General features: G+C 44.0%; 1 protein-coding gene across 4 annotated transcripts in view; it reads right to left on the minus strand.

The window, feature by feature from the left end:
* Nucleotides 1-15080, minus strand: part of Flnb (filamin B) — a 143484-nt gene that overhangs the window by 52732 nt on the left and 75672 nt on the right. For all 4 annotated transcript variants that reach the window (XM_057770284.1, XM_057770283.1, XM_057770285.1 and 1 more), the window contains exons 9-18: nt 14907-15044; nt 13266-13392; nt 11304-11440; nt 9725-9918; nt 8976-9089; nt 8138-8281; nt 7760-7883; nt 7298-7458; nt 6325-6415; nt 5952-6121 (exon numbers count right to left, since the gene is read on the minus strand). In XM_057770284.1, coding sequence (XP_057626267.1) covers nt 5952-6121; nt 6325-6415; nt 7298-7458; nt 7760-7883; nt 8138-8281; nt 8976-9089; nt 9725-9918; nt 11304-11440; nt 13266-13392; nt 14907-15044 — 1400 coding nt within the window. The remainder of the gene's footprint in view (nt 1-5951; nt 6122-6324; nt 6416-7297; nt 7459-7759; nt 7884-8137; nt 8282-8975; nt 9090-9724; nt 9919-11303; nt 11441-13265; nt 13393-14906; nt 15045-15080) is intronic.

The following is a 15080-nucleotide window of genomic DNA, read 5'->3' on the forward strand; positions in this document are numbered from 1 at the left end:
TGCCTCTACATCCAGGAATAACCAAGTATGTAGAAGAGCGAGAAGAGTCCCCAGACAATCCAGGCTCTCTGGCACACAGGCCCTCCTAAAAGCTGTCACCAGTCAAGTGTTAAAAGGGTGTAGCTTTTGGCTGGATGTATATTTTCTCACATTCTTTCTGTAACTAAAGAAGGGAAAGAGAGCCAAGGGGAGGAGGGATGGCTGCATCAATGAAGGGGGAATAACTATTTTCCAGGAGTCTTAATTCGGTGCACAAAACCAACTGGCCTACCTTAAGGGTCTAACATTTCATGCTAAAATGTGCATAGGTCAAATTCAACACAGCTGGGAGCCAGCCAAGGGAGAAGAAAGGTCTCCTCTAACGCCTAAAGAAACACGGGTTTGTTATGCAGTCGCTGCAATATTCCCAACAATGTCAGTTCTCCTGAGCCTCCATTTCCCATTAGCTTCAAACTCCTTTGGGGGTGAGGCCTCAAGGCTAACTAGGGACCTTAGTAATAAAGCTCTCGACACCCCAGTATGTTTTCTGGTCACATCCTTAAAGTGCTAGAGTAAGAGAAAAGTCCCCTTCCTGTTAAGCCCGCCCAGCTCATAAAACAAAGTATGCTTCATTTCCACTCGCAAAAGCAAAGCACAACTCAGATAGGAAATGAACTTTGCCTTAAACAATCTTAAGGGGTGGGTGTGGGTAGTCTTGGAGACTTACACTTCCAATTCCTAAGCATTTTCAGTTTCTTTGGAGGCCAAGCTAAGAACAAACAGTACCTTCCCGGCCCCCTAGGACTGTCTAAGGCAGTGACCACCTGTGTGCTATACCAAGGTGTAGCTGCCTGCAAAAGTTTTTTCTGTTCCTCCCTACATGCTTCTGAGATCCGACCTTTATTCTAGAAAAACAAACAAAATATCCCACAGTAGTAAGACACAGACGTGACAGCTTACAAGACAGAGCAGCAGAGCCTTCTACAGGCTCCTCCACTTCAGAGTCTCCTGAGAGAAACCATCACCACCACCACCACCATGGCTTAACCCTGACACAACACAGCAGGAGGTCTGGGTGAGAAGTCTAAGCCACTTGAGACTAAGAGACTGCAGACAAGCAATGTCACTGGGCAAGACTGGGGCTCTCTGTGACCTCTGGGAGAATCCTGAAGTCCCACCTACCATGCCCACTCCTTGAAGACAAAACTGTATCATAACGGACATATCCAACCATTCGCGTTAATTGTCCACTGCAGGCAAGTCCCTGCAAACTGTCATTCAGAGACTAACACAGAACAGAAGATAGCAGTCAAGGCATATAGGACTTTAGCTCCTCAGAAGTATGACCTGCATTCTGAGGAGGAATTCCATAATCTAGTCCTTGATATACCCATGCCTCTCCACATACATCAACAGCTGCCTAGCAGCTCCAAAAATTCATCGTAAGAAGGCATGCCTGTGGCCATTAGCTCCCAAAGCATGCCCCTTTCTCCACACAGGGAACAGCACTCTGAATGGCCTGGGAATCGTAACTTTAGCCCACAGCAAAGCCTACTGGTACACCTTCCTTCACCTACTCTGGGGTGCTTTGGGTTCCTCCCAGGAATGAGATACAGGCTGTGTATCTCAACTCCTCTGCCAGATTATAATGTTCCTAGGCCAGTTATGCTTGTGAATACAGGCACACAATCATTTGCCCTTTCTTCATTTAGCTCCTAATCAACAAATGGTGTCCAACGTGTAGACAACTGCATCCACAGAAAACCTGAGAGAGCCTGGGGAGTAATTTCTAGACACAAAATAACAGTGTTAAGCATGGCTTCTTGGTAGCAGCAATTTCTTGGGTTTGCTCTCTTTGCTAGAGGCAAGTGCATCTCATTTAAGAGAGACTTCCTGACTCAGCTTTAGCTGCAAAAATTTGCAGCTTTTTAAAAGAGGCCCTGCCACCAAACACTTAAATGGTGTTTATGAATTGCCGACAGCTTGCTTCTTGGTGGTGTCAGGGACCTTGAAACTCTATAGTGTTGTGGCAATAAACATGATTCCAGTCAGTACCTCTGCCATGAGGCTAGACTCTCAGAAAGCTAAAGAATGGGCTGGATCCAGCCATCAAAGCACGGCTTTAATCCTAGTCATATTGCTTAGTAAATTAAAGATTCATGTGGTCAGAAAAAGAGAGATGTACAATAAAGACTCAAATAAAGAAAACCTCTAAATGGTTTACAATGTGTTTAAAAATATATGTAGACTTGGGAGAGAAAAGAAAAAGGATCAAGTCCTTAAAATAAAAAAGAAAGTGAGTATTGGGTGTGGTGGCACATACCTTTAATCCCAACACTTAGGAGGCAGAGGCACACAGATCTCTGTGAGTTCAAGGATAGCCTGGTCTACAGAGTGAGTTCCAGGACAGCAAAGATACACAAAGAAACCTGTCTCAAAAAGCCAAAAATTAAAAATAAAAACAAAAGAAATAGAGTTTAAAATAAAGCCACATAAAGATGAAAAATACACAGAGGGTCTGGATGCTGTATGTTATTGTGTTGTCTTTAAATTGTTTGATGGCTGAGGAAGGAACAAAAGCTGCTAAAAGATATTTAATTATAAATGCTGCTGGATTAATCCAACATATGTATACTTTGAAAATGCTTTGACTTAAAAATTTAAGTCAAAATGTATGTTAATTTGGAGAAGAGGTTTTTGCTTTTGTTTCCAAAGGAAATGAGAGGTTGTGGATTCATTCTGGGCTAAGAAAAATCAGGTTTGATCAAGGAAGACACCCTGAAGAATCTCCAATAGGAGCAGAGTCCAGATGTTCCAACATTTCAGAGGACCTCTGTTGGAGTTTCCTTTGAGTTCTGCATCCAGAACAGTTTCAAAACTGTTGGCTGAGATAATCAAGCCTCACAGAATATTCCATTCAGAACTTGACCATACGGTTTTCTTTAGGTCCCCATAAGATTATCAGCACCCCCAATCAGCAGAAGTATCCTGGAAAACTATGCCCACATTTCCCCCCAAAATGGATTATGGATGTTTTTCTTTGTTTAGAGGGTTAGTTACAAGTTGTATGGATAATGATCAGGAAGAAAGCTAAACATGGAAGATTCAATTCAGAGTTCTTGTTTTGAAAAAAAAAGGGGGGGGGTTTGCTGTGGAACAATGGTTTTACCCTGTAAAGATTTGTTTCTTGTATTTGTTTAATAAAATGCTGATTGGCCAGCAGCCAGGCAGGAAGTAGAGGTGGGGCAACAAGAACAGGAGAATTCTGAGAAGAAGAAAGGTTCAGCCTGTAGTCATCAGGAAGCCAGACACAGATCAAGCAAGATGTGACTGTCTTGCTGAAAAAGGTACCAAGCCACACAGCTAACACAGACAAGTACTATGGGCTAATATAAGTTATAAGAGTTAATAAGAAGCCTGAGCTAAGGGAACACCTACAGCACTAGGTCTAGTCCTTGGGCCTGGGGATGGGAAGATGCATGCAGGACATGCTATCCTACCTTGGTGTGGAGGTTTGCATGAGAATAGTTTTTATAGGTTCATGTATTGGAATGCTTGATCCCTAGTTGGTGGATTATTATTATTATTTTTTGGTTTTTCAAGGCAGGGTTTCTCTGTAGCTTTGGTGCCTGTCCCCCCCGGAACTAGCTCTTGTAGACCAGGCTGGCCTCGAACTCAGAGATCCGCCTGCCTCGGCCTCCCGAGTGCTGGGATTAAAGGCATGCGCCACGACCGCCCGGCTTAGTTGGTGGATTATTTAGGAAGGATTAGGAGATACGACCTTGTTGGAGGAGGTATGTCATTGGGAGTGGGCCTGGAAGTTCCAAAAGTCCTTGCCAGGCCAGTTTCACCCTCTCTATGCCTGTTGCCTGGGAATCAGAATGTAAGCTCTCAGCTACTACTCCAGTGCCATGTCTGCCTGCCTGCCTGAGCCATGTTCCCAACCACGACATCATGGATTGACACTCTGAAACCGTAAGCAAGCCCCCAATTAAGACTTCTTCTGTGGGTTGCCTAGGTGACAGTTTCGTTCCACAACAATAGAACAATAAGGCACTTGGGTAGCTCACAGTTCTGGAGGAGACATGCTACATGTTTCCTTTGCCATAGGAGAAATGATGGAACTATGAGGATTGCTCTACACAGCCTACGAGAAGAACTCCACAAAATGTCTACAACAGTAACATTAACACCAAGACTCCACTAGGTTCCTTGGACATAACACAGCCCTGAGAGGCTCTTAGCATACTAACAGCTCTCAAAGCTGCTGCCACCAGAGAACTATATGAACTTGACCTCAGAAGCATGCTGAAGTAAAGTGCTTCCTACTCTAGCATCACTTCAAACCTGATAAGACTTGACTTAAGCTCTTGACATGCATCTTGATTGGCAGCTGGGTACACATAGGGCAAGGGATCTACTTTGTTTTTAGTGGGTTCAAGTCAAACCCTGACTTTTATCCTGGTACCTGCAATTTAAAAGACTCATCCAAAAGACAAAGAATATGACAGATAGATGGAAAATGAAGCTAAGTCACAAAGTGTTCAGAAAAGGACCTTGGGTTCATGACCATGCTTTTTGGTACTTTCTCCCCAGGAATGCAGAGAACTTGCAGCAAAGATCTTGCCAAGTTCCCAGCCTAAGGTCCCACCAGTTCTCAGAACCATCAGTGAGAAGAAACTGAGGGCTAATAATTACTGAGTTTTCCAACAAGGGAAAAGAATACATCATCTATAAATGTGTTCATTTTACTATTAGTAAAAAAAAGAACCTTTCAGTGGGACTTCTTCAAAGTACTTGGGAAGAAGAAAATCTGGAGGTAAGAGGCCACATTCCTATAAATGTTGTACTCAGATCTTATCCCAGAGAATTTTCCCCATTGTCAGGGAAGTTCCAAAGAAAAGATACTATCTCTAAGGATGTGTAACCCCAAAGCAAGAAGGCTAGCCACACACATCCCATTCTTACTGTACCCCTACTTTTCCCCACTTGACCCTTGGTAGCCCCATGCTGAGAGGGCCCTGGCAGAGAAAGGCTTGAGCACTGTGTCTGACGACTGTACAATCTTGTCCTGCAAATGGCTTATTAACAAAGGGGGCTTCCTCCTTCTCAGAATGATGACGGCATCTCAGAGCTTAGAATGACTATACAACACTAAGCATGAGTATTAAAATCCAGACTTTCCTGCCAAAATATCTGCTATCCAGACTCTGGAGGTGTGAACATGAAGCAAAAGCTTAATTCTAAGCAAATGCAAGGGGTTCAGAATTCCAGTTTTGCAAGAAAGGAGTGTGGGGAAGATGAATGGGGGTGATGCTTGCACAGCACCATAAATGCGACGTATGCTTCTCAAGTGTAGCAGGCAATTTTGTTATGAAAAGAATGAATTTAAAAATAACAGACATAAAGTTGTATGGAAGGGTAGCTTTTAGACCCTTATGTATAAAATAACAAATAAATCTGCCTAGACAGCAAGATTCCTCAGAATTCCTGCACTTTGAAATAGGGAGCAATTTGTGGCCCTAAATAGTGGGCTTTGGACCTTAGGGGTTAAAAGCTGAATAGGCTCATTGAGAAAAGATCCCTCTAAAACACCTCATTAAAAAACTAAACGACATGAAACAGCCCACAAGGGAAACTGCAGGTGAGGGACCATTTTTTTTTACATAATTAATCAGGTTGGGAAGCAGTGAAATAGGGTGGGGGTGGGGTTGAGCATAAGAAGGTAGACTGGATAGATTCTTTATATAAGAACTCAGTGCTTCTCTGATCAAACCCCACACTGAGGTAGAGATGTGGGGCTACCTTCCTACTTCTCTGGGAAGCCCATAGCACCCTCGGGGTTTCTTTCTTCCCGAGAGCACACACTGTGCAGTAACACCACATGCACTGATCATTCCCATGCCATGCACAGCACAGCACCGGGAGGGAAATGCCTGGCCAGAAAAGCAAGGGACAAGAAGGAAGCGTACCTGCTGGGTTGGGGTGTATTTAACAGTATGTGAGTAGTCATAGTTATCGATGATGTCCAAATCCTTCACTGCATCACCAGGAAGGAGGCTGTTGAACTGCACGTTGAGCGGTGCTTTCCCAGCCCCCTTGGTATACACGGTGAAGTGGGTTGGCTTCCCATTTTCCACACCTGGAAGGACACAGGGAAGGGGGAGACAGAGGCCGGAGAGGTTTCACTTTTAGAACCAGTCTGACAGGCTCAACAGCACCGCTCCTCAGCAGCGGCCAGGGACACATTGTTCCTGCCACATCAGAGCCCTTCACTGAAGAGAAGTCCCTCGAGGTCTAGACAGTGCAGAGAGATCAAGGCAGCCTTACCCATCACAGTCTTACCTGCTTGACTCAACCCCGGGCCTTCTGCCTTCACTTTGCTGGCATCGTGGGAAGGGTCAACTTTGACTCTGAAAGGGCTGGCAGGGATTTCCTGAAGCAAAGACACGTCTGAGAAAGGAGGCCCCTAGGGAATCTTCAGAGCTTAACCTTCTGCCCAAAAACAATGGATAAAGGCTGCCCTAATGCCCACTTTAACAAGTGATGAGAAACTTCCATTATTGTAGGTGAAGTCTGCACACACAGGTGCACATCTGGAACCCTAATAGTAAAAACACCCTTGGGTCTTTAACACCAGATGTTGGGGGCTAAGGATAAAAAAAAAAACTACTCAAAATAAAGTAAAAGCCAACACAATACAGGGTAAGGAGATAGGAAATGTCCTCCAGGGAGAGCTGTGGGTGGAGGTGTAAGGGCTTCAAGGAAGTAATCAGAAAGAGTGAGCACAATTCTTCAAAAAGAATTTACAGGCTGTCAGAATAAAAGAATAAATTAATTAGACCATGTCGACTTAAGATCATTAACTTGAAGCACAGGCTATTCTCCCGAGCTTCCGAATTTTTATACAGTTAAGTTTGATCAGTAGAATTTCAAAATACCTAGTTTCAGAGTGCTCCTTACAGGAACACCATGATCATTTCAAAAAGCTTTTGGTATAAAAGCTTAAGGGCAGAGACCAGAGTTATTACTGCGAAAAGGTCAAAGTGGGGCACATCTAGAAGTTGCCTAATTCTTCAATCAAAAGGTTAGTGAATGTTTTTAACAAGTCAGTCTCTGCTTAGAGTCCTTTTAACCACTGAGAGAGAAAAAAGTGAGAATTTAGCTTAGCCTCCTCTTTCTGGTTTTAAGAAAATAGAGAAATTGAACACAGCTCTCAAAACATCTCTCTCAGCTGCTATCTCAGGGGATACGTACACAGGTGGCCTAAAAGCGCAGGGCTCACCCTTCTCTGTGCCTCTTAGACCCTGACACATACCTGAGATGCAAAGAGAACCTTGATGGTGTATCGTCCAGCAGCAGGGGGCACATATTTGACTGTAAATGTGTCATTGACGTTGTGAATAATGTCGAAATCCACATCTTCCTCATCCTCACTTAGCACGCGGGCATCACACTTAATGCCAACACTGACATCACCTAAGACAGACATGCTCAGTGAGTACCAGCTTACAGGCAGCAGCATGTCTTAGACAATCACTTCCTCCAGCCCGGGTTAACACCCCACAAGAGCCAACTCAAGAAAGGGAAGGTGATAAATCAGCGTTTTTGGAAAAGAATGCACTAAGATAATTACCAAGCAACGAACAAAGCTCATGGGTAAACAACTGCATACTAAAATGGGTTACTTCCTAGTTCAAAGTTCACTGCCCTCCAAATGTTGTAAGGGTGTTCTTCTCAAGGAGTGATAATGATGGGGGTGGATGAAGTCTGATCTCACCTTCCCCAGCCTCTGTACAATCCACGGTGAAGTGCGTAGGCTCATTAGCCTTCAGACCACTTCTCTCCACACCTGGTCCAAACACTTTGACCTTCTGGGGATGGCTCCCTTGACCAATGTTGACCTGGAAAAGATGTGAACCCAGGAAATAAATCTATATAAAAAGTATTACTTCCCTTAGGTTCAAGCATAAGACTAGAAATGGCCGTTTTGTCAATCTAGAGTATTTTGCCCCGTCAGCCCAAGTCTCTTTTCAAGACCTATCCAGAATGGGTTCTTTCTATACGTCTGCCTTAGCCATCTACTACACAAGGCCCAGACTCAATATACACCCAGGTTTTTTTTTTTCATACAATTAGAATAAACTTCACAACCTACCCTGTAGGGGCTGTGTGGTATGTTCACACCTCCCCAGATCACAGCTATGGTGTGTTTGATGGCTTTCACTGGGGTATATGAGCAGGCAAATGTGCCGTCCATCTGATTCTTCACCTGGATGTCAATAGGCTGGCCTTCCCCGTCCTGCAAAAGAGCCAGTCAAAACCTGAGCAAAGGTGGTCCCCACAATGTCTTCACCAAAAAGCGACCATCGTGGCTTCTAGGGATGGCCAAAATACCACTAACTTATTATACAGCAACCACAGCATGCTATACACTCCCTATACACAGGCTATAGGTAACAACAAACAAAACCAAATATTCCCACAAATAAAACAGGTCTCACTAGCTTACTCAGGATGATTTTAATGTCCTACCATGGACCTCCCAATTACTAGGAATCAGGTACATGTTGCTGCGCCTAATTCCATTTATTTACTTGTAATTACTAAGAGTAAATGCTATAATCTCGCCAGCCTAAAGCCAGTGCCACTTAGCATGTAATTTCAATTCTTGAGTTTAAGTCCTTTGGCTAATTTTAAATAACTCAGATAAGCATAATCTGAATTTTGTTCACAACCCTATTAGAAATTAAGTAGACTAAGACAAACTGAAAGACATTACAGAGAAATCTTAAACAAACAATCATTTTTATAGAGCATGAATCACATGTATGAAAAATGTCCTGCATTATGTTAGTCTCACGTAGTCCTCACATTGCACTGTAGGACACTGCTATTACTCTCAGTGTGTGGATAAGGAAGCCGAGGACCAGATGCACTGAGAACGTGACATTACACCTTCCACCTGACAAGTGCAAGTGGCCCCGGAAACTTACCTGAGCCATTATCTTTAAGGGAGCTTTTCCAGCATCCTTAGGATCCACAATGAACTCGGCTGGGTTGTTGACAATGCAACCAGATTTCTCCAAACCAGGCCCATATGCTTGGACCTGAAGCAAAAACCAAATAATGTTTCTTCCCCTGTGTCAAAGGATGGGATGGAGAGGGGAGTACACAAAATGCCTGGTGCTTAACTGAGCATTGCTATAGGAAGTAAAATGCCAAAGAAAGCTGTAACTTAAAAATAAATACCACTAGTAGATGTTCACAAAGGAGAAAATACTCTAAAACAAAATTCGAACTAACCCAGACTCTCTGCCTTTACTCTGAAATGAGAGAAAGAACTTTTGTATCTGGGGCAGATCTTTAGCTGTGGCTGGCTTCAAGTTTCCTACTTTGAGGAAACACTGAAGGTTGCAGTCACCACAGAGCAAAGAACTAACCATGGGCCCAAGAGTGCAACAAATTAGCTCATTGATGATACTCTATGGATAGCTGGCCAATAGCCATTGTAAGTGGCAAGAGGAGCCTCTTCCACTTGACAGGCATATCCTCGAATTTTCCCAGAAGCTCTGGGAGCAGACACTACCATTCCTAGTTTATGAAGAACAATGTCAAGAGTCAGAGAGGTCCATTACTTTCCCAACATCCTGGAAGTTCTGAGAGGGCCACTTCTGCCCTAAGATCTAACCCATTGCTCTCTGCCATAGGGGAGAAGGGGTAAAAGAAGGGTGTGAGTGTTTACTAGATCTGGGTTGTAGTCTCCGGTAGCAGGGTGGATGAAAGCCATGTATGGGCTGTCCTTGATGTCCTCATCATCACACATGATGTGAACGGCATATTCACCAGGCTCCTTGGGCCAGTATTTGACATCACACGATCCATCATTCTGATCATCATATTCTATCTTTGCCTGGGAGGGGCCTTCAATTGCAAACCCTGAGGGATGGAATAAAAGGGCTTTCCTGGTTACACATGGTGAGAATTATCTATTCTATGTGCTACTACCATCTCCTTCTCTCTGCCTCCCGGAAACCAAGTCCCTTTTCCACAAATCCAAGGTCACTGGGTCTTGACTAGGGGTAGAAGGGTTAGACTGGATATATTTCTGGTTTTCAGGTAACATGAAGAAGGGTAGGAAAGAGACGTACCTAGGGCAAGGGTACATACCAGAAAACCCTTTTTTTTGAACATAGAGCAACATATGCCAAAAGTCTTAAACCAATACTTGTTTGTCTAAACTCATTTCTGAATTTTCACATGAATGAATTAAGTGAGGTTTTGCACTCAACATTGTTTTGATATAATAATATCTTGGAAGTAATTTGAGAGCTCAAGAAGAGGCTGAAATACAACAAAATTGCATAGAAGCCATGGGAAATGAAGGAATTACATCCACTCATGTGGGGCATAAGGATATAAAGATACATCTGTGTGTTTAGGAAAAAAGTCCAAGAAGAGATTAAAAGTTTAACTACTACCTTAGACTAGAAGTATATACCAAAATGATTACTCTTTCTACTAGTGGAAATTATATGTAATTTCTTATTTTCCCTCTTTTGCTTATTGTTATTCCCAAAACAGGGGCCAGTAAACTATAGCTCACTGGTCAATATTTCTATATAAAGAGTTTTACAGGAATATAGGCATTCTTCCTCATTTTTTTTTTTTTTTTTGAGTCAGGGTTTCTCCGTAGCTTTTGGTTCCTGTTCTGAACTAGCTCTTGTAGACCAGGCTGGCCTCGAACTCATAGAGATCCGCCTGCCTCTGCCTCCCAAGTGCTGGGATTAAAGGCGTGCACCACCACCGCCCGGCCATATGTATTTTCTTGATGACTGCTTTAAAACCACAATGGCAAAGTCACATAACTGTAATAGAGATCATGTAGAATATACGGTAAAAATACTGGTCATGTGGCCCTTTCTAGAAAAAGTTTGTTGGCTTCTAATCCATAATGATCATGTGTTTTGTCAAGCACCTAAAATATATTCAGTTATGCTCCAAATAATATATTTACTTCTTCAAATGTCAGCAAAATTAACCAACTCCTTTATTTAAGTGTCAATAGCCAATCCTTACCTATGATGTTTTATATACTGTTTAGCATACCACCCACCCCCACTTAGGGAACTGATCAGTAAAACAATCACTATTGTCATAGGCATTGGGCAACTGAAAGCAAAAAGGAATATAAGAACTAGAATTCCACAGCATCCAGAAGGCTTTGTGTAGTCAGGAGGCCAGGAGATCACATGAAGCTCCAACACTAGGTACTGTGTTATCCTTAGCCTTACAGAAGTGGTTGGGCAGTTGCCTCCACTTACCCAGAGTCCCGACCTCAGAGCCAATGGACTCCACCACAAAGTCTGCTGATCGGCCAACAATGCCACCGTGAAGACCAGGGCCCCAGGCACGGACTTTCTGCATGCCTGCTTCAGGGCCAACTTGAACTTCAAAGGGGCTATAACAGAGGGAACAGAAGAAGCATTGAGAAAGAGCATAAAAGGGGATTGCTTAACACCATTCTTTCCACTTGCCTTATCTTCTGCAGGCAGGCTGAAACCCTAGGCAAGTTCCTGCCTCCACATTGGTTGCCCCCACAGCCATTGTTACGTCAACAATATAATGCAATGTGGATGCTTCAGGAGCTGGGGGGCACGGGGCTGTCACTCAAGCAACATATTTGTTCTAGTTTGCTCATCAGCCCGTGACCTTAGGTATGCAAGGCCCTCTAGAGTGTAAGCCTCAAAGATTAAGACTATTCACAACTCTCTTTTCCCACCTATGCTATAATAAAACCAAACCAAAACAAACAACAACAACAACAACAACAACAACAACAAAAAAAAAACCACCCCAAACTAGTATGAATAGGCTTTAACTCATTCATACATGACCAAATATGCTTTAATTTTGGCAAGGGAAGTTTGCAATAAGCATGTCCAGACATTGAAAACCCTATATAAGAGTTCCCCTTATCCTTAGTTTTATTTTAAGTTTCAAATGCGGTTTGCAATATGTATTATTTTGAGATTGATAGTGCTTTGCCATGATGCCTACATTATTTTTTTTAACTTTGTCTCATCATATAGGCATGATGTCATCTAACAATACAAGAAGGGTAAGTCTAGTACAATATGGTAGTTTTTATTTTGATTTATTTAATTTTGGTTTTTTTTTTTGACACGGTTTTTTTTTTTTTTTTTTTTTTTTTTTGGTTTTTTTCGAGACAGGGTTTCTCTGTGGTTTTGGAGCCTGTCCTGGAACTAGTTCTTGTAGACCAGGCTGGTCTCGAACTCACAGAGATCCACCTGCCTCTGCCTCCCAAGTGCTGGGATTAAAGGCGTGCGCCACCACCGCCCGGCGACACAGGGTTTCTTTATGTAGTGCTGGCTGTCCTGGAACTTGCTCTGTAGACCAGATTGGCCTCGAACTCACAGAGCTCCACCTGCCTCCGTCTTCTGAGTGCTAGGATTAAAGGCGTGCACCTCCACTGCCTGGCAATGGTATACTTTCGTTAAGACAATATTCATGTGCCTTTCATTTCATTTCACTTCACCATCACTATTATTAGTCTCGCATTGTGTCTATTTTATAAATTAAACCTTTTCATGGGTGTGCATCTGTAGAGGCAAAACAAAACAAAACCACCAGCACATGACACGGTCTAGGGTGGGTTTCAGGCATATATTCATGGTTTTAGAAGGCAGCCTTTGTAGATAAGAGAGAACTACTATCATGTTTAAGTATTTCTCAAGACAAAATGCATTCAGAGTTTAAATTGCCCTCAGGAGAGCAGCGAAGCCCAAGGGTCCAGAAAGGAAACCGCTATAGCCCCGGGTAAAGCTGTGGCCAGGGACCCTTGCCTCTGATGGCATTCATGCGATGGTTTTAATGTAAACCATAGCAGACTGTGCCCCTGCGGCATTGGTGAACAGAGGCATTCATTGAAAAGGAGAGCCTCGGTTTATACAAGGCTGTATAGCCACACAGTCCATTTGCTCTCGATTACAGCTCTTTCTGGTTTCCCTGCCTCCCACCAGGCGCAAACCACCAGCATTTGATTTAAAGCAGGGCAGCTGAAACCACAGTGACTTTGTGCTGCTTTTGAGAATAAGCCAAGTGTCTGTGCAGCTCTGAAAAGGGGAGGGGCAGGATGGGGGTGGAAAGCTTTTAACAAAGCAGATCTCTCTTCCCTCTGGCAGCCGGGGAAGCAGCAGGCTCCTGTGAGCCTGTCACAGGCCGATTATACCTCTAAACAAGGCACATCTCCAGCCTAGACTCACCTCTTCGGAATGTGGTGTCCCCCCCAAGTAATTGCAATGCTGTATTTCCCTGGTGTGCTAGGGTAGTACTCAAATGAGTAGACCCCATCCAGAAAGCCCTTCTGCTTGACGAGCTCCTCCAGTCCTTCTGTAGAAAGAAAACACACAGCCTTTGCAGTATAACCTCTAGACTTAAAGGAAACCATCCACAAAACATAGGTGACCTACAAAAACTCAACTCTGAATGTGAGGTCTCCCCCTCCCCCACCAAACCCGGGAGAGGGTTCCAAAACTAAAAGCAGACTCGTCTCAGCTTCCAAGGGGGAGAAATGGGATGACTTCCCAGCTCACTTGCTTCAAAAGCTCTCAGCAGAGGCTGAGGTCCTAAACCAGCTGCATTGTTTGCGGTGTCTCAGGATTTCTCAACAGTTCTAGCTGCCTTCCGGCCACCATCCCACCCCTCCAACACTGGAAACAGAGGCCATCTTTATGATGACTTGTCTTGGAGTAAGCACCTGTGTATCGTTTCCTGGCCAACAAAGGAAGAGAGTCCTTACAAGTGATCTATGAGAAGATGGGTTTTAGGTTCTATACACCATTTCAGATCCAGTCATCAGGTAGAAACTTGTTTTATGTTGAGGTTTGGCCGGAAAAGCCAAGGAGTCAAGAAAGTCTCCAAGGTCAGAAAACAACACCTCTTTGGTTCCTGTAGCAACAAGCTGAGTGGGTGTGGGGGGGGCTGGGAATGGGTGGAGGGACACCTCCAGAGCTACTTGGCTCTAGGTCTAGGCAGTCTAGAACCCTGGCTGCCCGTGAGGCATATCTTTCCCCAAAGCTTTGAGCTGAGACCACATAGGAACTTTTTGGACTCAGGATTAATACTGATACAGAGGACAAGAGGAACCGTGATGCAGGGCTTGCAGGTCTCTACAAGCCTTAGAAGGAAAAGCACCAAGTGCTCCTTCACCTGTTACTAGGACTTCTGAGCTGCCCCTCTGTCCTAGAGAAGACACGAGACAGAGGAGTGCTGACCCCATGTCTATTCTCTCTGTCACGAAAGGAGAAAGAATAGGGCACTGGGGAAACATGCCCTCTGCCAAAGGCTTTTACCTATACAGAAAACCATCCTAGGGTGTTTTATTCTCCCATAAACACTGATCATACTAACATAGTAACTGACATAGTTTCATAGTCTATAAAACATAACCTGGGCTGGGAAATCAATAGCTTTGAACACTGTGATTGGATTCCAGAATGTCACTCTGTGCAAGGACTTTACACCTAGATCTCTTCAGAGAGAGAGAGAGAGAGAGAGAGAGAGAGAGAGAGAGAGAGAGAGAGAGAAAGGCAGGGAGGGAAGGAGCACTAGAGTACTGTCCCCAAAGCAACATTTCTCCAGTTCTCTTACAGCATTACTTTCTATCCCAGAGGTTTTTAGAATGGAAGGCTGTCAAACCACCCACTGGTTGTATCTACCCATATCCAGGACAGATGTTACTAATCAATCACTGCTCCCTTCTCCAAAGAGCACAGACAGGACTCAGATCTTTGTCATAGCTCTCTGGGAGATCAATCAGGACCGCCGTGGGACATAATTCATACGCCGTGGCTGAAAAGTTAGCTAAGATTTTATCTGACATGGGGAAAGAAAGGAGTACTTACTAGGGCCCTTCACAGTTACACCAAGCTCCCCGCTTCCAGCAGCTTTGGTGTCCACCTTAAAGTCTGCAGTCTCCCGGATCCGGACACCTTTGGGTTGCAGGCCTCGGCCACTGGCCCGGCAGGCATTTGGATTGCAGGCTGCAAGCAGAGTTTTAACATCAGTTCAACCTTTTA

Source organism: Chionomys nivalis, chromosome 5 (genome assembly GCF_950005125.1).
Source record: "Chionomys nivalis chromosome 5, mChiNiv1.1, whole genome shotgun sequence".
Classification (NCBI taxonomy): domain Eukaryota; kingdom Metazoa; phylum Chordata; class Mammalia; order Rodentia; family Cricetidae; genus Chionomys; species Chionomys nivalis.